The sequence below is a fragment of the Loa loa genome, assembly GCF_000183805.2.
Source record: "Loa loa unplaced genomic scaffold supercont3.381, whole genome shotgun sequence".
Taxonomy (NCBI): Eukaryota; Metazoa; Nematoda; class Chromadorea; order Rhabditida; family Onchocercidae; genus Loa; species Loa loa.
In genome coordinates this window covers 24,394-48,709 of record NW_018108561.1, presented here as the reverse complement: position 1 = coordinate 48,709, position 24,316 = coordinate 24,394, and the positions used below count along the sequence as shown (strand labels likewise).

At 28.9% G+C, this 24,316-nt stretch overlaps 3 protein-coding genes across 3 annotated transcripts; all 3 read left to right on the top strand.

The window, feature by feature from the left end:
- The first annotated feature begins 726 nt into the window (after positions 1-726).
- On the top strand, positions 727-16,590 carry LOAG_18586 (hypothetical protein). The gene is made up of 7 exons (XM_020451248.1): positions 727-879; positions 1,643-1,885; positions 2,500-2,551; positions 2,814-3,014; positions 9,252-9,439; positions 15,722-16,109; positions 16,357-16,590. Exons 1-6 carry the CDS (start codon positions 736-738, stop codon positions 16,070-16,072), a joined length of 1,179 nt encoding a protein of 392 aa, XP_020304985.1. The 5' UTR covers positions 727-735; the 3' UTR covers positions 16,073-16,109; positions 16,357-16,590.
- Positions 16,591-20,808: 4,218 nt separating this feature from the next.
- LOAG_04397 (hypothetical protein) lies at positions 20,809-21,227 on the top strand (the record flags this gene model as incomplete). The annotated part of the gene is made up of 1 exon (XM_003139934.1): positions 20,809-21,227. A coding segment is annotated over one exon (321 nt), but the record flags the coding sequence as incomplete, so codon positions are not given.
- A 967-nt stretch (positions 21,228-22,194) lies between these two features.
- LOAG_04396 (T-box protein 2) lies at positions 22,195-22,986 on the top strand (the record flags this gene model as incomplete). The annotated part of the gene is made up of 2 exons (XM_003139933.1): positions 22,195-22,469; positions 22,953-22,986. 2 exons carry the CDS (start codon positions 22,195-22,197, stop codon positions 22,984-22,986), a joined length of 309 nt encoding a protein of 102 aa, XP_003139981.1.
- Between the last annotated feature and the right edge of the window lie 1,330 nt (positions 22,987-24,316).

Genomic DNA, 24,316 nt, shown 5'->3' with positions numbered 1-24,316 from the left:
AATTTATATTTCTTAGTTTCAAATCGTAATTTGAATTCATGTATTTCAAACTATGTATTTACATATTCAATTTACACATTTGTTCCATTTGTATATTTGTAACTGCCTTTTTCTACTTCTAAATATTTCGGGAGTTCCGATTTCTTATTTAGTACTACATTTAAAATACATAAAGCGGTTATAAAAATATACTGGTAGAAACATTACAGTGCAGAAGTAATGCGAAGAAAAGGGTAGCTACAAACGTATAAATTAAATATAAATTAAATAAGTATGAGGTAGCTAGAAACGTATAAATTAAATAAGTATGAACAAATAAGTTCTAAATCCAAATATATGATATTATGTAAATATATCTCGCAATGCGCCTATTCACATCTACATATTTCAATTTATATATTCGGTTTACATATTTCAATTAAATTTCACCTGATATTTCTCATTTTCAATTCATCTATTTTAAGTTATAAATTATGTATCCATAATTTGTAATTTGAAATAGATAAATTATTTGTTCACTGTAATTTGAAATAGATGAATTATGTGTTCATAGTTGTTTGGTTTATATATTTGTAACTACCTTTTTTTCGCATCATTTCTGCATTATGATCTTTTTATCAAATGGAGTTGACGTTAAAAATAAAAAAAAAAAAGGAAAAAGAAAACGAATCACCAGTCATTAGTAGGATTATTGAAGAGTATAATTTATTTGTATGTTTTGCTGGTTTCTAGATAATGAAACAAAATGAAATATCACCAAACGTCATTGTTGAATTGATACAATTCCTTTCACCGGATATAAATCGCAATTTACGACAGCAAGCGCTGGATTATGTTATTGGCCTTTCAGCATCGGATCAGTTTAACGTGATATTTCAGGTTTAATTTCCATAATTTTTTTTCTCTTTTTTTTTGTTTTGCTGATGACGTTGCAATAAACGGATATCGTTCGACCCTACTGTTAAACTATTGGCTGGATTGAAATAAGTAATAACAACATTATGGATCTTCTTAAAAATCTCTTTCGAATGGCGAATATGTCTAGCTTGCGGTTTGTCCAGTATACAGAGAGCTGTCAACTGTGTTTCTGATTTGATATTATCTATTTTAATGACATGGGTAGAATGCTGCTTGCCTAAGACGAATCAGCTGGTAAACTTTGTGTTACCTGGACTTTCTAGGTACCACAAAGTCCACCAAACCATTGTTATTATTATTATTTCAGAATTTACAAGTTGGTCCTATTATTTTAACGACTGTCAGTTTTCTATTTTTATGAGAATTTTTGAAAAATAATGGTGATAAAGATTATTTACGTTTTTCTCATAAGTATATTGGCCAGATGGTCTGATCGTAGCTATTAATAAATTCGATAGCGTGATTGCATTGTGAGTAGATGGTAGTAATTATTAGTACAATAAATTTTATGTTCAGTGATATGATTGCGGTGATTAGCGGAATGGCTTTTATTATTGAGGACTTGATTTTGTAATCATTAGTAAGATATCTGATAAGGTGATTGACAAAGTTCATGTATCTTATCCGAATATTTTGTTAACCGTTTGTTCAAAAAGCAGAAGAACAATTCCGTGCAGAAAGTCGAAGTTGGTATAATTTTACTGCGATTTTTGTTCCTTTACAGGCAAACGATTTCTTGTTGGGACGATCATTATGTCGGTTAATCTCCGAAGATAACACAGGTGGGAGTGATATACTTCCTGCGTTAATTAATGCAACTGCTACCGATATAGTTTGCGCCAAATATGTAATTGATAACACCGAACTTGTTCAGCGATGTGTCAAGTATTGTCGGGATGGTAATGAACGATGTTCATTGAATTCAGCAAAACTTTTATCCAATTTATCGTTACATTTCCCAGAGGCGGTGTGTTTTTTGTTGTTGTTCTTATCCAATAATCTCGTGGTTTTACCTTGGACTAACATATTTCCTGAGGTTTTAAGCAAATTGAGTTATTTCACTCTATTCTCTAAAAATGAGGTGATTTGAATATAAATGTGACATATTGCCAGCTGATGGATCAGTACCTGGCATCCGCATACTTATTTCAAGAAATAACTATATATGAAATATTTTTAGTTTCTGTAGACAAATTTTATTTTAATAAAAAGGCTAAAGTTTTAAAGCCATATTTCACATCTGATAGATTCCATTATTCTCAAAGGGGCCAGTCATATTTGAGAGGAAAACTAAAGGAAAAATTTAATTAAGGAATAATGTTTTAAATGAAGAACAAAACCGTAATAAGGAGTGCACTTTGTCCCACTTTTTTGGCTTTATTAATATTTGCTCTAGCACATTTTTTGGCAGCAAATAATTTCTGGATGCTGTCGAATACTTTAATCTAGCTTTCCTTTCAAAGGATATGGTTGAAGTTTCTTGATCTGCTCGCTGGTTGGGATGGTTTGATAATTTGCAAAAGTTACAATTACTTTTTAAGTATTTCTGAATTGCTTTCCTAAAATGTGCTAACATTTCAGTTGTATGATGCTTTGATGGAAAATTGGGAGGATTTTATTGGTAATACAATAAGTAAGTTCTTTTTTTTCCCGAACTTATTTTCAGTGGGTAGTAAGTGCGCTGAATAATTCTTATTGATGGTCAGTTTACAAATATTATTATTTCAAATAGGCAGATGGGTAACTGGCATTTGCAGGGAATTATTTGTTTGGTTACTTTTCAAAACACAATGCTTATTGCAATTTTAATTGGGAAAAAAATATAAGGACTCATATCTTGTAAAAATGCAATTTTATTTGTTTTTCAATTTTATTTTTTTACCAGAAGATTTCAGAAAGGTTAAGTGATTCATCATCCTGTGAAGATATCGAATATCTCGGTTATGTGCTTGTAAACCTTACTTCAATTGCAAACGTCCGGTGTTTGTTATGTGAAAAGTTTATTCGACATATACTACCATTGGTCGATTACGAGAAAAAATCAAAAAGATGTCTAATTGCGATTGATATTTTACGGAATATGTGCTTTGAAAACAGTAAGTATTGCCGAACTTTTTTTTTCTTTGCTTAGTTTTACCCTGCAACACATAGATTCTTTGCAAAAGGGATTTTCTGATATTCTGGAATGTAAGACTTGTCACATCAGAGCAAAAATTGAAATGTGTGAAACACCACTCTTTTTTCATTCATTTACTTGATGGATTCCTTTTGTTTGCTACATATTCAAACATATTTCTACAGAAAACGAAGAGGAAACTTTCCAATTCTACTAAATGAAATACTTTCCTCCTATTAGGTGAATCAAGGATTTGCTAAAAAATATAAAAGTAATAGTTTTTAATGGAGTAGAATTATCATTAATTTCAAAATTTGCCTTTGCTTTCATTTTTAATCTTTTGAAAAGTTTGACGAGACTTTCCCTCTCCTTTTTTTCCAATGATGATATATGCGTGAATCAGTGGCGGTGTTTGTAAAGAGTGATAAGGTTGTCATGTATCAAGTTATCAGTTAGGAGCGGTACGTTGAAGCGTTTTGCTTACAACAAGCACAGGCAACATCAAACAAGCTACCGCCAGGGAAGCGTTTAAGCCGATTATATCATTTGGAATATTCATATCTCTCTGATGGCATTTATTATCACACTTCAACACACTTTTTGTTTGTTCATTGTCAAAGTGAAGTTTTTTTCCATTATTTACTTTCTCATTAAATGAAAAGATTTCTTCTGAGCTGCAAAAACAATGCCAAAATTTGAGTTTGCTTTCCACTCTCTTTTCCAGTTTTTATGGAAGAAGTGATTCGGAGATTTCGATTTCCTCAACATTAGAATAAAAATCCAAGTTGACTGGGTAAAGCTTAAAGGTGGTCAAATAGGAAACAAACATGTGAATTATCATAATATTGATAGCAACAAAAACCTAATATCTACTTTGCTGTTAAGTAGTAGTACAACTTAATTTCTTTTTATTTATCGACTTATCATACTTTTGACAGTTCATCTCCCGTAACGTTTTTTTTTTTTAGCTGGCTAAAATTTTCTGAATTACCGCTCATGGCTTAGCCTTTGTAAAATATTAGGGAAACTTTATTACTCATGATGCACTCCTTGAATTATTCGTATTGAACCGTTCAGATCTTTTTGTATATAATAGTTATAGATGTATGCTTTATTCCATGCAGTTTCATGAATTTTTGAAATGAATGGCAGGATGAAGGAGTAGTTGAAGTATGAAGCTTTTTTTCTGGATTTTTTTTTCTTTCTGTTTGGATTCATTCCAACCTACAACTGATAAGATGTAGCTGATAAGATGAAGTTACTGATGGCAAAATATTTTCTATAAAAATTGCTGCAGTGAAGAAGGATAAGATATTATCTTTAGCTTCATTTAAAAGAAGATGTTAACGGTGAAGAAGAGAGGGTTGATGAATGGTGAAAAAAATGTGATGGAAGTAAGTGGTACTACTGTAGTTTCTTGTCATTTGTACTGGTAAATATTGGCATAAGAACGGTAGGAAGGGAAAAAAGAGTAGATGAATAAGACAGCTTATGAAGGGATTATGAGTGGCTTGGAATGCGCCAAATATAAATACCACAGTAATGTCTCTTGAATAGAGGTGAAAGTTAATTTTCCTTTTATTTGCAAACAGATTATCTTGCAGAATAGTTTAATGAAGCTTGAATTCAATACAATCAATATACTTGACCTTTATTTAATGAAGTGTTTATGGTAACATTATGAACTCTATGTATCAGTGGCTTTAATATATTAATTCAGATTTCTTCGTCATTTCAAGGATTAGTTGTTTATATCTGAAGGATTAATTTATACATGGGTAGCAAATATGTTAGCATTAAATTTCAAGCAAATACTAATGTTGATGGTTTAATTGAATAGAAGTTGGTATTAAAGGCATGAATCTGATTTGCAAGTAGTGCCGTACTTATTGTTATTGCCATTTTCAAGTGTTACTACTCTTTAAGTGTTACTACTTTTGCCACTTCAATGATCAAGGGTTAAGGGATTATTAAATAAATATAAAAAGGAGTAGATCTGATTAAAGTTGAGTAAATAACCAGGAATTTTTCAAGTCATGTTTGAGTTAGTTTAGATGGTTAATTTTGAATAAAATGAAACTTTAGTGCAATTTTTACATCGCAGATTTTAAAGATGAAATTTTTACACAGGAGATTTTTCGAAAAGTTTGTTTTTGGATGAAGTATCAGAAGCAGCATTTATGAATTTACATTTCGAAGATGTTTGTAATATAGTTCGAAGATAGGATAATAATAATCAAAAAGGCAAACATAGCACTATTATCTGACTTCAAAATTTCTCAAATATCAATTAAACTTCATTGTAACATTCATTCTCTGAATAGTAAAGAAGCTGGAATTCCATTCCCATCAAATTTGATCAAATTTTCCAGCGGGAGTGGGATTTGAATTTTTTACCATTCATTTTTTGAGTGTTTGATATTTTTATCCTCAGTAGTGGAAAAAACGGCATAAAATTTGTTTCTTAATTTAAATACGCTTACCAACTATCAATTTCGGAATGATTGACTGCTATTAAAAATATTCGTTTTTTTTTTTTCTGAAGCTAGAATGGAAGGTAAAGGCATCCAATAAAACAAACTACACATTTGTTCTTTATCAGCCCATCCTTATATACCCAGTTTTTATCAGCCTATCTATTTACAGATATCACTCACTATCACTGTGTCCTTATATGTCTCAGTCTAACGGATAGCCGTCTTTCAAATAATCTTATTAAGTCATTTTTGCAAAGAAATTAACATTATTTCTCCATGCACTGATTGATTTTAATTCAAACCGAAACTTTATCAATCATTTTACAAATGAATAAAGAGGATAAATATTGAATAACATGCACGAATTCCTTTTTTTTGACAAGTTTTTATTTTTCAATTCTTTTAAAATTCTTTGCAATTAAACATAATCAACCAAAACAAACTTTAAGACGTATTAAGCTAATATGAATCACTAGCTTTATTTATTGGTATGAGCCTTAGGTGCGAAGATTTTTCTTTCTGGATTAGTCATGACTGCTTACTTTTTAGTGTACTGCTTTCGGTAAGGCGCTACGAAATCTTGCTGGCTCATCATTTGGCATAGTAATAATTGTTTTAAGTTAGACAAATGCAAGAAAGCCTATAGAAATTGTAAATGGTTGGTTGTATTAATCACAGGTTCAATGGGATTCTCAAATTCCATCGAGTCATTTTTAACTTTGAGCAATCCTTCATTTGATAAATCATTTTCAAAATTTTCCCTATCAGATGAACATTCCTACCAAACTTGTTAAATATCATGATTCACTGTTACTTTCTGTTTTAGAGCTTACTTTGTAATCCAACTTATTCATTTGCTATCCCTCAAGTACTGTTTTGTTCCACTTAGCACTGCGACAACGACTAATTGCTTCATTAGCATTAGCACGCTTATATCAAATGAAATTTAATTACTACAATATAAATAGTTATTTATTTTGCTGCTAAGTGTTTTGTTGTTGCTTACATAAATGTTTACTGTAGCACGACTTCATATTTCTAATTTGATATTTGTCAGTTAGATTTTTTTTTTTTAAATTTGTTACTGTCATCAATAAAGTTTTGTTATCATTAATGTAAGGAATGATTTGATTCTATCGATCATTCAAAAAATTAATTCATGGCATAGCAGTGTACTCCTTGTTAGATTTTGGGTGGAGTACAAACATTTTATCACTGAAACCATTGCTATCTGATCATGATCTATGATTGATAGAAAAAATAATGCCGAAATTAAATGGGAGCTTATAGGGATAAAACAATATGCATATATGGTTTTGTATATATAGGCATATTTATTGGTAGTTGTTCAATTTTAAATTTAGCTGAATAAATTTATTGTAAGCTTAACTAGTATTAGCACTGTGATACTCTGTTAATTAGCTTAAACAGAATCATTAAAATCGGCTTTTAGTGGTACTGTGATCTTCCTTTTCTTCACAAAATGAAGCTGTCCTGTTTTGGACTAGTAACATCACAACAATTACTTTTCTTTTATAAAGTCTAAATGTTTGTTCTTTTCATTTGATGGTAAAAGCTTAATGGTTTCAATGCTTGATTACCCAAACACAATTATATTTGGTATATGGGCCGAAGATGAAAATTACTTCTCCTCTTCTTTTTCTTGTTATTTTCATAAACCTTGAAAAATGGATTGTTACTTCGCAGGTGACTTGTTTCTTCTTACCTCAACTTTCAAATGAATTGACATAATTGGATAGATTAATGGTTATATTTAATAGGGAAAGTGTTAAGATGAGGAAGAGAAGAGAGTATATGCTTGAATTACGGTATTGCTATCAAAAATAACATTCTGAAAGGTTGAGAAGCTAATGGTAGTAACATATTTTGTTTTTTTTTGGAAAGTATTGCAAACAGACAGACTACGAAACATATGTAGGTATATATTTATATATTTAAAAAAACCTGTGGATCATATATGGTGACATTAAATGTAAGGGATGAATCATACCGAAAATTAGCAGAGTTAAATTGAAGATATTACCATGTTGTAGCCCATTACTGCTCTTATTATTATTATCATTATTATTATTATTGTTGTTATTATTATTATTATCATCGTAGTATCATTACTGTCATATCTTTATCAGTCGTGTCTAATGAATGAGTAAAACTCTTAAAATTGAATTTCCAAAAATGGTATGCTAATAGAATCAAAATACAAAGGAAGGGATTAAATCAAAGCTTATGTCATTATGCACTGTATAGGAAATTTGTAATTAAGTTGAAAGTAGTATTTGCTTTTTATTCTACTAATTAATTTAACAAATTTATTGATACTGTAGCACTCATCAAAATACTCTGGCACGATACTCGATAACACAAAAATTGTTAGAAACGTATTTACTTCACATATGAAAGTGGATATAATTACTTAAATGTTTAAAATTTGACTTTTACTTACTGCTTATCTTCAGATGCAGAACCGTTTACTTAAACTCAATGGATTGTAAACTTAAACTATTACTTATGGGTAAAATACTTAAGCTTGCTATGTTATTGGATTTTTGATTATCGGTAGTTACTTGTATAATTGTACACAGTTCGATACAATATTGATGTTCAATAAAGTTCAATACAAATATTGGGGACAATGCATTGTTGATGATTCTTATGTTACCAAAGATATTATAACAATTCTTATGTTATCAAAGATATTATGACAATATTTTGATGCATGTTACATTACCACCAAATTTGCTACATTTATTTAATGGAATAAAAGCACATACAGAATTTTGTCTTAATGGCAAAGGACAACTTTTTATACACTGCATAATGACAGATGAGCTTTAACCTTATTTCTTCTCTTATTATTTGATCCCATTAGCATGGTACTTTTAAAAATTCAATGCGATAAACTTCATCTCTTTTAGTCACTTTTATAAACTTATGATAATAATGATATTGTGGATATATATGATAACAATAACAGCAGTAGTAATATTAATAGTAGTGTATCACTAACTGCTTTCTATTTGTAATCATTATCACTGATAATGTTTGTTGAATCATGCACTGAATTGTGCAAAACAAGTATCCATGTATTTATTACAGATCTTATAAGATCTGCTTTTCATAATTCTTGTCACATTTCTCTCTTTTTTTAAATTCTTTTTTTGTTGTTTGTTTGCTAATTTGCTGAAGGAAGAAAGAATGTGCATGATAGGCACGAATAACATACATTAATTTGAGCTCGAAATTGAAAAGAAAGCGTAAATGATAGCGTTAAGTATGAAAAATATGTTATCACTTTTCATTGCGAACAATCGCGAATGTGATATAATATCCATCAGAAAATACATTTTGGTTATCGATGCTTTCATTTTCTCATTGTACGCTTAATACTAAATACTGATAAGGTATGATGCTAGCAAATTGTTACTGTAAGTTCAAAAGATTTTCCTATTGATTTACATTCACTTCTAAGTAGTCTAGCATAATCTCACGAGCTGCATAATTAGGGAAGTTATTTTAGGGCAAATATTTCCAGATCAGTCATAAATTTACCTCGGAATAGAATTTTTTTTTCATTTAGTTCATTACAATCTTCCACAACTCAAAAAAAAAAAGATTTTTTTTCCTTTTTAGTAAAACGATTGATTTTGGTCGTTTTCACTTTTCTTTATTTCTTTTAAAAGTTTCAATTTTAAATTGGAAGTAAATTTTATGTTTTCCAGGTTGCCATCCGATACTTCTGGATAAAAATGATGAGTTTTTAAGCACACTGTTGAAACCGTTAGCTGATGTGAATGATAATTTGGAAGATGATGAGATTGAAAAGTTACCACTTCAACTGCAGTATTATGAGGGTCACCGATGTCAGGATCTGTCGATCATAGACAAAATTATCGAGTCACTCTATCAGGTTAGCATATTTCTGATAAATTAATCAGAATAAATTATATACAGTTCATAATAAGATGAAAGATTTGTCCGTGTTTTGCAGCAATGCAACATGCATGTCATTAGGCAACCAGTTTTTCCAATATGACTCCCTACATAGCCTATGTCATTTTAATCTGAGATGACTGAGCTAAAACAAATTAGCAGTTATTGAAAATACATTTAAAGTAAAGATAGGCCGTCAATGGCATTTAACTTGTGACTAGAAGTCAGCATGTTGATAGCACGTAGGTAAGAAATGCTTTTCATTAGTAAATCGAACCAATGTTGCAATTAACAGTAGCATGTAGAATAAGAATAAGATATTTTAATTTGCATATAAATTGGGATCAAAGGTTGTTACCTTACGATTATTACGTAAATACACAAATATTAACTGCATCATTTCTGGATTTTTTCATCGGTTTTTTCTTCCATTTTTGCTGTTCCTTAACTCATCGAAGTGTTATTTCGAGAAACGGTGGAACGTCATTTATTTGTCATTTATTCATTTCACACATGTCATTTATTTCAACAGTTTTGTATCACTTTTCTTGTTCCAAATCGGGCATTATTTAGCACTTTTTATATTCCAATAGAATTTACAAAAGATTCTTGTTTAAACAAATTTCCAAGTTAACTTTGTGTCAAGTAAAAGAAGACGACAAAAAACAATAACGATATAATATTATAGGAAAGGAGGGTAGATCAGTTATACCTTATTAATATCCTTGAATGTCATCAATCATTATTCATATTTCACTGAGATTCACTTTTTATTTCCTGGTTTTTTTCTTTTTCAACCTAAGAAGAGAAGACGATTCATTTTTGAGATAAGCTATGAAGGAAGAATTATTGCTTGTTTTGAAATAAACTCTGATAAATCCTCAAATGTCTATTTACCTTGTCTTCTAGAACAACTTTTTTGTTCTTTGCTTTCTTTCTAATACTTATTGCATGCTACGTTTAACTGATTAAGGGCACTCAGCTTTATTATTTTTTATTTACTTTTTTAAGTATTACTTATGAATTTACCTTAAGTTTTCATTTCATAGCATTGCTTTGGTTTGTGAGTCTGCCAAGTGAGCGTTATCATTAATTTATTACTTTAGCATTGGTTCTTGTTGACAACTATCAGTTTTTTCTTTTTTTTCTTTCCGACATGATCATTTTCATAATCACGAATTGATTTATCCAAAAGTTTTTCCATCAAAGTACAATTGTCAAATTCAGGAAGAAAAAGGAGTGTATTGTAAGATTAATTACTAAAACGCCAGAAGTCTTTCTTTATAGAAACATTTTGTTTGGATTTAAATTAGAAATTTAAACACTTATATGGAAAATTAATATTTTAACATCAAATAAGGCTACTGTTGAAAATGGGAAAGTTTGGAAGGGGAAGAAAGAAAGGAGGAAACCCACTCGTTCGAATGTTTTGTTTTGTTTGCACTGAAGATTTACCAGATTATCATCAAGAAGCATATCTACTTCAGCGAGACAGTGAATAATGTTATTGTGGAGGTAGAATGAGAGAAGAGGAAAAGTACTCGAGCTCGAGCGGATCGCATCTACTCAAATTTCATTTGCAACCTGACAGTTACCCTTTAGCACATTTTCTTTGGTAAAACTAGTTCTTTCAGTTGCTTCAAACTTGCAAGATGAATTGACAGAAATACTTGAAAACGGAGTAAAGGAGAGACCGATTTTAATATAATGGATTGTTTCGATATTCTGTTTCCTCTCTTGCAAGTTTCGAAAGTTGTTTTTCACAACAACTTTTGACAAAAGCGCTTTTTGTTAAAACATTACACTTTGATGCTCGCGCTTTTCTATTTTCTCGAATTTACCGCTTACTTTGTTAAAAAAAAAAAATCGGAAATAAAAACGACGAAAAGGAAGAGCAGAAATATTGTAATGATGATTGATTATAATGAGCATGACGATAATAGGAATAGTGTTGATAACGAAAACAATAATGGCATTGTTAAAAATTGTAATGATGAAGAAGGTGTTAAGAGTAACGGTAAAAGGGTGATTGTAATTCGGTACTGGTTATTCTCTTCAATACCGGAAAGCATGATATGTTTGAGAGGAAATATTTTGGAATTGCAGGTGTCTCTAAAGATTTTGTCTATTCATATTAGTTTAGACTAATCCAAAAAAAAGAAAAAGTCTATAGAATTTCCACTTTCTTAAAATCAATAAAATTGTTTGTTGATCAAGTTATATAGTTGTATAGGAAGAAATTTAGAATCATTTGAATCTACGGGGACAGTTGTCATAAAATTTATCTGTAACATTGACCTTTTGCAAATCCCTTCATCAAAAAAAAGAATTGTAGTTGTAGCAGTCGTCGTTATTAGAATGTGTTGCTACAGAAAACATTGTTTATCATTGAGTTGAATTAGCTTGTTTATCTTTTGATTAGATGATCATAGGTTATGCCGATAAGAAGTTTACGGCAAGTTGACAACTCATAGCTTCTGGCGTTAGATAGAAGCTTGAAATAGCGCTCAGAAGACAAAACTTAAGGGCATGCTGCGGACAAACATTATTTATTTGTGGACAGAGAAACAGATATTTTGGATTATTTCAACAAAATGGCTTAGTTTTATGATTGTGGTAATATTAAAAGTGAGTTATCTTTTCATTCAGAAATCATTAATGATGATTAATTAATGTCATAAAGTTTGAGGTAACTTATCGATGTATATTGTTTAAGTTGTTTTTTTTTTCCTTTTTTCCCTCTTTTACATGATTGTGGTGATAATATCATGATGAATCACTTACGATATAATAAATAATGAAAGACTTGAAACTGTCATATTATCTAGCTCTTTCACTATTGATGATAGCACAACAGGAATGATTGCATGCTAACCTTTGGTATCAATTTTTAAAATTTAAGTTTCATCACTCTCCCGCTTTTTCTTTCTTTTTTTAAATAAATCTTTCTATCAAAGGATTCTTTTTTCTTTTTTTTTTGGAAATTTTTTAAAAATATATATTGCATATTAGAGAAGAAAAAGTGGAAGGAACACCGATGGTTACGAATAATTTTGTATCGTCGTTTCCATTTCATGATAGTATTTTCGTGTTTTCAAAATAGACTTTTATGATTTAATAGAAGGACAAATTTTGATAAGTTAAAGAGGTTATTCGAGCATTAATATATCAAAAAAGAAATAAAAGATGGCAAAAAAAACCTGTGAAGGTAGGAGAAGGAAGGTGAGCTGAAAGAAAGAGAAGGTGTTTGGAAATACAAGATGACGGGGAGAAAGTTGAATGCCGAAATAGGATGTGGAACGAACAAATTTAAAAGAAATTGAAGTAAATTTTTTTTTTTAAGATGAATCAGGTTAGAAGGTGTTGAAGACGAGTGATAGTTGCTGTCTGGTATCTTTTAATAGACCAACATCATTTTGATGGGTGAAAAGAAAGGAGCGAAAAAAAAGCAACAACATAACATGAGATACAAAAAAAGAAATTTTGTTGTGCCCGAATGAAAAATAATGAAATTTAAAGGTGTATTTCCTGTTCAATGTAAATAAAAAATTGTCCATTTCGGGTGGTTCAACAGAAACAGTAGGTACCATAGAAGTGTATGTTTGGATTTTTGAAAGAAAAAAAAAAATTTTTACAATTTGTCACTTCTTCAGTAATGATAATGTTGATTGGTGAAAGAGAAGAGTTTAAAAGACATGAAAAATTATACTGAATGCAAGAACATATAAAAGATTAAATGATTTAACACCTTTTTTTCCCCCCTCCTCCCTCTCTCATATCTTCTTAAATTCGTTTGAATGTTATTTCTCCTTCAATAATTGTTTTTATTTTCTTTTCTTATAAGTTTTTCTTTTTTTTTCAAAATGTACCCATTCGTTAAAATTATTAATGAGCAGAGTGGGAAAAAAATGAGTTTTTCAAAAAAAAAAAGTTTCTAATGAAATAGCATTGAAGGAGCCATAATTAAAAACTGTTAAAGAGTTGTTTGAAACGAGTGAACAAATGTGATAATAGATTAATGGCCGAATTCTTGTCAATTTTTCTAACTCAGACTTTGGTGCTAATTAACTAACTTTCATTTAACATGAAGTCAACCCATAATAATTTACGAGCAGAAGAATTCTTTCTTTTGTTTCTTAACGAAACTAAACTGACTAATTGGAGGTAAAAATGAAGCTATATTTTAGAAAGTTTTGTCTATTTATCCTCTTCTTTATATATATATATATCAATGTTCATTACTTGGGTTTTTGTTTATTGGTATGTGAGTTACGGAAACGTAGATTAAGGATACATAAGTTGTATTTCGAGTATCCGGAAGTTTTCATAGATTTGTTTTATACAGAAATTTGAAGTCTTATACATTCAAGAAGTTTTGCATATATGTAATATACATGGTTTTTCCAAAATATTTGGCATTGAGATTGTGGGCCAAATTTTATTTCATGGGTTGCGCATAATAATTGTTACAAGTGCTGATATAAGTGATACAAACGCATGTGAAATTCTAGTCAACAGTACTAGTGATCGAATTATCCCATATAATATTTGTTGATTGAGATAGTTATCGGTAATTTTATATGTTCTTACAGGTGCTTTTAAAAATACCAAAAAGCCGGTAGTTTCAATATTTGCATGAAAATGAAGAAAGGAGATGTTTGGAAATCGAAAGAGTACCATTGGAATGATAGGAAATGTGAAGGAATTAACGAAACACTACCACAAATATGAAATTGTTCCCTTCAACACCCTTTTTTTTGCGCGGAAAATTCATGTTATTTGACAGTTAGCGCACAATTTAACCTTTTTATTTCTCTTTTTTTTTTCAATTTTCTGTTTTAACAAATTAGCAACTCATAAAGGTAAGATAAATAGGAGTGTGGCAAGGGAAACGAACTGGTATCGTTCTGTGATTTCTCCGCTTTCTTTCACACATTTTTGTTGTTGATGATATAGTGTTTCGTTTCCGTTTTTTTTTTTTTTTTTATGATGACAACATATGATGATAATGATAAAAGTAATACTTGGAAAAAAGCGCAAAATTGTTATTTTATCAGATTTTGTATAAAAATTATTTAATTAATTTTTATTGATAATAATTCATATTATAATAATTTATATTACCTATCATCAATTCTATCATTTTATAAGTCAATATTGTCTTGTTTGGGTTCAGCATTAGTGTGTTTATTATGATTAGTCTTGCCAACAACAAAACATGATTGTCACTATCAAAATAATCCCCATCTTTCAGAAATAATCTAATCTTGATTAAAAAATTAGAAAAGGATGAGAGATGATAAAATTGGAAAATTTATCATTCCATCACTGTCTTACAATTTCTGTATTCTTGACGATAGTTAATATTGAAAAAAATGTACTTCTATTTTAAGGCGTTTTAACAATCCAATTTCTCTTTTTCCTTACACATTTTTATTTTATTTTTGTCTTGTTCAATTTTTATCCTTCGACCATTAATTAATAAAAAAGATAAAAGTTTGGGAGATGATAATGTTGTTTTTTATAGCTGTTGGACGAGTTAATTTTACATTCCATTGGATATTAAACTATGCAAAATTTCCTTTTTTCCTATGATAGTTTAAGCATTTAAAAATTACAGATGTAAAGCGGAATGATGATTCGTTATAAAGAAATTAAAGGATTTAATGTAGGAATTGGTTGGTATGGTATAAGCCGTTGAGGAAGTTAGAAATCAAAAGTTTTCGATAATGTAAGTAAGAAAATTATAAATGAATGGGAAAATTTTTTGTGTAATGAATATCAGGCTTTTGTGGCTCTATATATTAAGGATAAAATTATAATTAAGAAAAAAAGAAATATACATTTTTTCAAAATTTATTGAATTTCAAATGTATATATTGATATATACTTCAAAAGCATTCCACCTACTTCATTTGTCCTTGTCTAAGAATTTTGTAACTAAAGCACAATAGAACTGGATAGCTGATGAAGAATGGATCTTTAGAGATCACATTTGTTTATTTTTAAATGATGATAATTAAATATTGTAAATTTCTTGGAAAATTGATCCAAAATTTTGATACAATTCACTTTCAGATTTACTTTATAGGAAACTGTATTAACACTGTTATTTAAAAAATCTCCTTTAAATTACATAATCGTCAATGATTTTTTATTTTTTAAAGCAAGTGATTCAAAACAATTCACTTTTTTACATTCTCGAATTTCATTATTACATCTTTATTCATCATTTTGCTTTTAATTTTTTTTTTTATAGTTAGGCGGAAGCGAAATTGGTCGAAAAACACTGCGCATCAAAGGTATCTACGCACTGTTACGGGAATTTGATCGTGCTTCATTAGCTTTATCAAAGAAGAATTCACTGGTAACACCACCAATGATACCAGTTGCTGAGGATGGCATTACGAATGCCCATTCCCAATCTGTAATGCATGATCGACAAGATCTGCAAGTTGCGTCAATAGTTCATGATAATCGGGAAATGACTGCAAAAACTACTAAAACGCAAGATGTAAAATTTCTCGGTGAAACTGGAAATTTAATATACATAGATGGACAAAACTGTTCGACCTTGCATGCGTTGATTGGATTACTCATTCAGGACTGAAACTTTGGATTCATATATATGGAACAACGGAGAGAAGGTAATTATGATTTCGATTTTTTGGATTTTCTTATTTACGGTATGAAGCAGGGCTCAATAGAGTTTCAAATTCCTCCTCTTTTGATCATATTTGGAAAGACTGCTGAGGAAATTCATATTGAATAATGTTTCAATGCGTTATAAAAGGCTGTTATGGTTGCTAGGTACCATGAGAGGGCGATCTGTGCTTATATTCATTCTAATTTTTTTCGAATGCGGTAAAAAAATATTAAAGTAGGTCATTTTAGGGGTAAAGGATGTTCTATAAAGAATGAAGCCTTATTTGATCTTGATTCAATGTTCATGATTTGCATATTTCATAACTTTTTTTCGTAAAGTACTGGATCATTTCATGATTTTGTTTAATGAGACGATATTGGTGAAATGCATATTTGTTGAATGTTATTTTAATATTGTATACGAGTTCGCTGTTTAAATAATTATTTTTATGGCCGGAATATTTGGACGAAATACTTCAACCCTGTTAGTGGTAATACTCAGACTCCGAACTGAGCTGTTTAATTTGATTTAAATAATTTGTATTACATCGAACTTGTGCGTTAAAATTGTTTTGCTCCGTATCCAATTTATCTCTTTCATTTCGTTCCTTCTTTTTTGCTTTCTTGTTTTCGCTCCTATGAAATATTCATCGCAAAGATGATTAGATGTTACGTGTCATCCTTCCATAATGCATTATATACCACAGGAAAAGTTTTAATCTAAACTTCCATGTTATGATTGCTCAAAAAAAATTCGACATAACTAAGAATCTAAACTTATCAACATTTTCTAGTAGATCCCCGGAAATTTCGAAATTTAAATTAAACAAAAAGAATTGTACTCTTCCTTTTCTCTCTTAAAAAAGAGAGAGAGAAAAAAAAGATATACCATGTTGACATTTTAACATCGATTATCTTTCACTTACAGCGTCTAATTCGACGACTATCTTCACCATATGGTGTTAAAAACTTGTTGTCACACCAGAAATATGTCGCAATTAAATCAGATCTAATTCGGTCGTGCCAATCGACCGTTAGTGTGTTACATTTTGACAGAAATTTCGGTGTTATGTCAATAAAATTAAGTTTCTTAATGATGATGAATGAGTAGTAGAGTTGGACCAATGCGCAGCAAATAAGCCTTATTTATACATTATTTCATTTATGGAACAGATGTGACAATTATTTGTCATTTCTTTGAATGGCTAGTAAAAATACCAGCTATATAACAATATAAACAATAACAAATTTTATAAAGATTTGCATAATATTAGTTTTATTTGCATTGCACACGATGACATTCGGTCGATCTTTTCCCCCTTTTTTTTAAGCTTGAAGCAGTATGATTAAATTGGAATATAATTTAAATCTTTACTCAAAAATAATTACCTGTTACATGAAGCAAGTATCATATACTATTTCCATTTTTTTTTCGAATCATATTTGGTTATTGTTTATATGCATATATAAACAAACCACTGTGAATTAAAATTATTTTAAAAAGTAATCAAATATCTGAAAATTGAAATTCATTGTGAAAATGAAAAGAATGTATAATGAAAAATCAATGATTTCATTCATATGCTTCTCCGCTTTTTCCTTTCTTTTTGTTATTCAATAATTCGATACTACTAAATTTAAATTTGGTAATATTAATTTCGAAATATTTTTAATCATAATTGAATCGAACGAAAGAAAGGAAGCAATATTTCATTCATTTTCTCTGATATTACTAGTAGTTGGGAATGTTACATTCAGGTAATTTAATAAATTACTAATCATGTTAGCTGTGGGCGTCTGCCATGACATCAAAGTATTGGAGACAATTTCTTCTACGTTTATCTGTATGTATTTGTGTATTTCTAAAACAAACTTTTCAGGCGTTTCTTTTTTTTTTTAAGCGGGAAGAGAAAATTATGACAAATGTAAATGTTAAAATTTTAAAATAAAAAAAAATAATAATCAAGGTTTTGTAAATTTCAAAAGAAGAAAAAAGAAAGACAATAATTAAAGCAAAGGAAAAACACAAAAACAAAAAGCCTCACTTGAAAAAATTTCGCTTGACACAAACAGACATAGGTAAATTTATAATTTAAATTTAAATTTAAAAGAATTGAATTTTATACTGATTAAGCGAAACCTATAACCATTACTCATTAGTTAGTATTACCCTTTAATTATTAATTAGAACCAGAATAAAATTCAACAATTCCACAAAGAGTTATAGCAATAATTTTCAACTAAATCAAAAATGAAATTAATTGTTGACAAATAATAGAATGTATCAAAAAAAAAAAAGAAAAAAAGTGCACTGTTGATTAGAAATTTATGATAAATATAAAAAATTTAGTAATTCATTATACAGTTAATTAATTTGTTGATTATGAATATGTTTAATTAATACATTCATTCAATATATGTACAAGTATATTAAAATACAAATTCATTCTCATTTGATCATTCATAAACTAAATATGCTTCAATTATCTCAATTAAATTATTTAAATTTAAATTAAAAAAAATACTTTGGGAGGTATTTTTGATCGTATCTATTGATATCAATTTATAAATGATCGATGTTTTTTTTTTTTTTTTTAGAAGTACCATTCATTTTTTTAATTTTTATATCATATGCAGTATAAACGATGATAGTATGAAAATGATTTTATAAATGTATATATTGGTACTAGTATTGTGATATCAAGGTATTACTATAAAATAAATTACTGTATATCTAAAATATGCTATGGTACCATTATATGATTATGATATCATTTGTGATGAATAACATTACCGTATACCTTAAGGTTATCTTCATTTATGCATATCCATGTATTTATCCATTTTAACATTACCTATGATTTAGCAATGCCTTATGATCATCTAACGTTGTAAAAACCAAAATGCAAAAATACATTCCAATAATTTACGTGTCTTAGAAAGTAACACGTACCTGGTCAATCAATAACATATCTTTCAAGTAACACGTCCATTGCATCAGTAATAACATATCATACATAGTGTCACGTACGTCAGCAACAAACATTTCAGAAAATAACACGTCCATTGCGTCAGCTAAACTTTTTGGTTTACCATACACTTAAGCATAAATGTATCAAGCAATAACTGATGCTTCTGAATATCACGTATCATTTGTCATCATATCACGTACCCTATTTGCACTTTTGTGTAATGTCAACATAAAAACCAAAATTAAAAGAAATACATCACAAAAAAAAAGGATATTTGTATAACTTCACGTCACCTTACGTCACTTTGTGTCATTTTACGTAAACTATATGATCGATGCAAACAGTGATGCCGAAATTTGTTAAAGTATATAGCAACAACAAAAAACATATTCCTAAAACTTATCTCGTCATATACACATAGCATTACTTAACAGTAACTATTGTCACGTACGTCTTAATGATCTTTCTCTCTTTCATTCCATTATTACAGTATATGGAGTAAATGTCACAATTTTTTCATCAACCTTAGATTCAAGCAAATATTATAATACCGTATCCTATAAAAGTTATCAACGAAACCATTCATTCATTCATTCATTCCTTTACTCATTCATTCATTCGTTCGCTCATTCATTCATTCATTCATTCCTTTACTCATTCATTCACTCGCTCATTCATTCATTCATTCATTCCTTTACTCATTCATTCATTCGTTCGCTCATTCATTCATTCATTCCTTTACTCATTCATTCATTCGTTTGCTCATTCATTCATTCATTCCTTTACTCATTCATTCATTCGTTTGCTCATTCATTCATTCATTCCTTTACTCGTTCATTTATTCACTCATTCATTCATTTATTCATTGATTCATTCATTCGTTCATTCATTCATTCATTCATTCTATCATTCAGTTTAATATATGTAACATGACGAGCACATCTTTTCGACGTTATCAAAGATTGTTACTTTTTATCAGTGAATTTAAACGTAACGTTTTAAATGTATATTGAATAATTTTTCTAACCTAATAGATATTTGTTGTATTTCATTAATTACAAAACAGATTTGACAATTTTGATTTTTGGGCTTTCTCATAAAAAAAAAGGGTAGGTGACAAGGAAGTATTGAATGAAAAGCAAAAAAAGAGGGCTGATAACATTAGGTAGCAGTCGAAAAATAGTCAAGATCATTTTGAGAATGCGGAAAAGGTATGACAAAAAAAAAAAAAACGAATAGCATTTTTGGTGAAAGAAGAGAAGAAAAAGGAAATAATGAATTCTTGTTTCTTCCATAATGATATATATAGTTGATATGATTAGTGAATGATTACAATGGTTGATATTGATAGATGTTTAGGAATAATGATAATGATTGTAGAAATGATGATGATGATGATGATGATGATGATGATAATGGTAGGAGTGATGGTTGTTAGTTAGTTTGACTGTTTGGTGTGGTTAATGATGGTGATAAAGGTTGGTAGTGGTTGTTGATGGTGGAAAAAATTGGGATGAATTTAAAATGGGTACCGCCCAATAAGCAGCAATAGTAACAGCATCAGGAGAGGAGTCTTATCTTATCTCATATAAAAGGGAGGGTGAAAAAGGAAGAAAGAGGAGGGGTTTTTTTTTTTCTCTCTTTAATCATTCTATTCCATCCTTTTCCCCATTATCCTATTACCAATAAATCCCGCCTTTCAGGAAATCTTACATTTCTCCCCCGCCTTCTCTCAGAAATTTCTCCCACCCACTTTTCTATCTTTTTCATTTTCATCCTGTATTGCTTTTCTCATCACTCCACCCCTTTAAATGATGAAATAACCAATAAGATGCTAAATTGCCCACCTAAATGCTACCATTCACAGAACAAAATTTTATTATACATACATACATACATACACACACGCACAGACAGACACATACACAGGCAGACACACACATACATACATAATACATATATATACACACACACATACACATACACATACACACACACACACACATATACACACATACACAGATACATACATACATCCAGAGAGCAGTAAACACAACTTCCAAAGGTGTCAATTTCGTCAGTTGTCCTTGCTACTGCTCCTATCGAAAAGCTGTCCGCCCGCGTGTTATTCAAATGTGTCCATCTGTCCACTTATTAATAAACCACAAATTAACATCATTATTTCTCATCCTTATTATCATCCTTATCAATATCATTATCATTATCATCATCATTATCATCAATATCAACAATAGTAATGGATATTCAACGACATTTGCTTATACATTGTACTGTATTCAAATGTATGAATATATGTGTATGTGACTGTCGGTGTGTATGTCAGTGTTTGTGTGTATATGTATGCATGTATGTATGTGTATGGTATCATATATATATATATAGGTTATTAGATTTTGTTATTATTTATTGAAATCTTGTAAATTTTAAATTGCAAAATTTTCTCTTCCGTTTTTTTAAAAATTCCAATATACCGTATCATTCAATACGATACATTAGGTTACTCATTATTTCGTCACTATTAATATCGTATATTAGATGATATATTCATTTTGGTACTAATGATACGATACGATATGCTATTAGATGAAATATTCATTTTGGTATCAATGACATGATACGGTATGTTATTAGGATTTTACTAGGTGAATTTTGATGCTAATGATACGAGATACGATATATTAGGTTTTTTTTTTCCATTTTTATTAATACGTTTGATCACATTTATGCCTAAAAATTTGTCGCATATATTTTATTTGATTTTTAATTATTTAATTCAAAAAAAAAATTATATATCACAAATTAAAAAAAAAAGATTCCTTCTACAGTGTGCATATTATCGAATGGTTATCGAATTGGTTGCTAATATGGTACTATCAACAGTTGGATTTATTTGCTAATTAATTACTGTAATTGATTTATCGTCATCGAAAGAAAGAAATTGAAGAAAAGAAGGAAGGAAAGAAAAAAAAACGAAACAATTCTATCTGTATTATCACTATTATTACTGTTATTTGATATTATAATTTGCAAAAAAATTTGCTAATTCTAGCAATGTGTTAATATATATATTTTTTTTCCCTCTTACCGTATGCACATGGCATTTAATCCATTTTTAGCAAGGCCAGAATTAGCCTTGCTACCACCATATTTACAACCACCACCATTTCCATCTTTACCTGGTCCAACAGGTTTTTTCCCTCGATTACCAACTGAAATAACCGAATATACAACATCATTACCAGCAACAGGTACACGAATTACGGATGATGATGGTGTAATCGATGATCCAAAAGTGGAATTAGATGATAAAAATCTCTGGGATCAATTTTGTAATTGTGGTACCGAAATGGTTATCACTAAAAGTGGAAGGTGTAAAAATTTGTTTCTAATTTTTTTTTTCTTATCTTTATTTTTTAAAATTATAAAAGAAATTTAGAAATTACTATTATTTTATTTAAATTTACAAATTTTCCTTATATTAAAATTTTACAACAAAAAATTTTTTAAATTTTAATTTTAAAGTGATTTTTTTTGTTTAAAATTGATATAAATAAAAAATTAATATTGTCAAAATTTTAAGTTTTAATTTTAATTCAAATTCCAATATATATATTACTATCAAAAAAGAAAAAAAGGTTTCCTTCTTTTTTTTGGATTACAAATAACTATAATCCATTTATCATGCTAATACTTTAACTAATCATTGATCGTTTTATAAATCATATTTTGCTAAGGTAACCAAATCATTATCATTAATTTCCGTGACATTATTTTCTCTCTTTCTTTCTTTCTCTCTCCCTCTCTCTCTCCCTCTTTCCTTACTTTTTACATCCTTCATATATCACTTTTAAGCACATTTACCGTATTTTCATTAATCATAACTTAAAACTTACGTATGTTTTTGTTTTACTCTAACCTTCAATGACGTCATCCGTTTCAAAGAAGTTTTTCTTCTTCCTCTTCCGTTTTTCATTTTTCCATTTTTTTTTTCTTTTTTACCTTCTTTGATTTTTTAATTCCGGAACATTCCGGCATTTTTTATTTTCTATTTTAAGGAATGAAATTTTTTCGTATGATTTTATTCTGAGAATATATTTCATTTCCGATTTATTTTTCTAGTTATTTCAAAACTAAAATGAAATATTGTTGTATTTAACTGATAGCTATTTATTAGCATCCTTATCATTTATCTTTAGCTAATGTAATAAACGAATTAAATAATTGCCATAATTATCAATGGTTGATACTAAAATGGATCTACTATTTATAACAATCATTTCCTTATCATTCTTTTCCCTTTTTTTTTTTCATTCAATTCCGTCCAGTTATCACTTACAATTTACAACATATATCTTTGACATGTGCTAATATTTTAATAATATCTAATAGGAAGAAAAAAATTTTACCTGGAAATGAACAATTTTGATAAATAAATCTACTGCTAATGATAAATTAGTATTAAAAAAATCTCATTAACTCATATTTCTGATTATTATTTTAATAATTTATTTTATTTGTGATAACAGAAAGAATGGAATGAAGAAAGATATGATATAAAGATAAGAAATGATAAGTGATATTTTTGTATTGGTAATTTTAAGATTATATCAGTAAATGTATTAATAGTTAGATGTATGGATTAATGAATGAATGAATTAATTAATTAATTAATCGATTAATTAATTAATTAATTAGTGATAAACGAATAAATGAATAAATGAGTGAATGAATGGATAAATAAATGAATAAATAAATGAAAATGAATAAATTTATGAACAAATGATTGAATGATTGAATGAATGGATAAATGAATGAATGAATGACTGACTGAATGAATGACTGAATGAATGGATAAATGAATGAATGAATGACTGGATGAATGAATGACCGAATGAATGAATAAATAAATGAATAAATGAATGACTGATTGCATGAATGACTGAATGAATGGATAAATGAATGAATGAATGAATGAATGAATGATTGAATGAATGATTGAATGATCAAATTTCATTTTAGCTTAGATATTAAATTTAAAATCGATCAATGCAATCGATAAGCACAATTTTCAAATAGTTCGTTGACAACAATGGAATGATTGAATGATGAAGGAATAAAGACAACATATGTTTGAAATTGGTATAAATTTAAGAAAATTTGAAATGGCTTTTCAAGATTTCTTTTCTTCCTCTTTTATGTAAATTTAAGAATGGCTT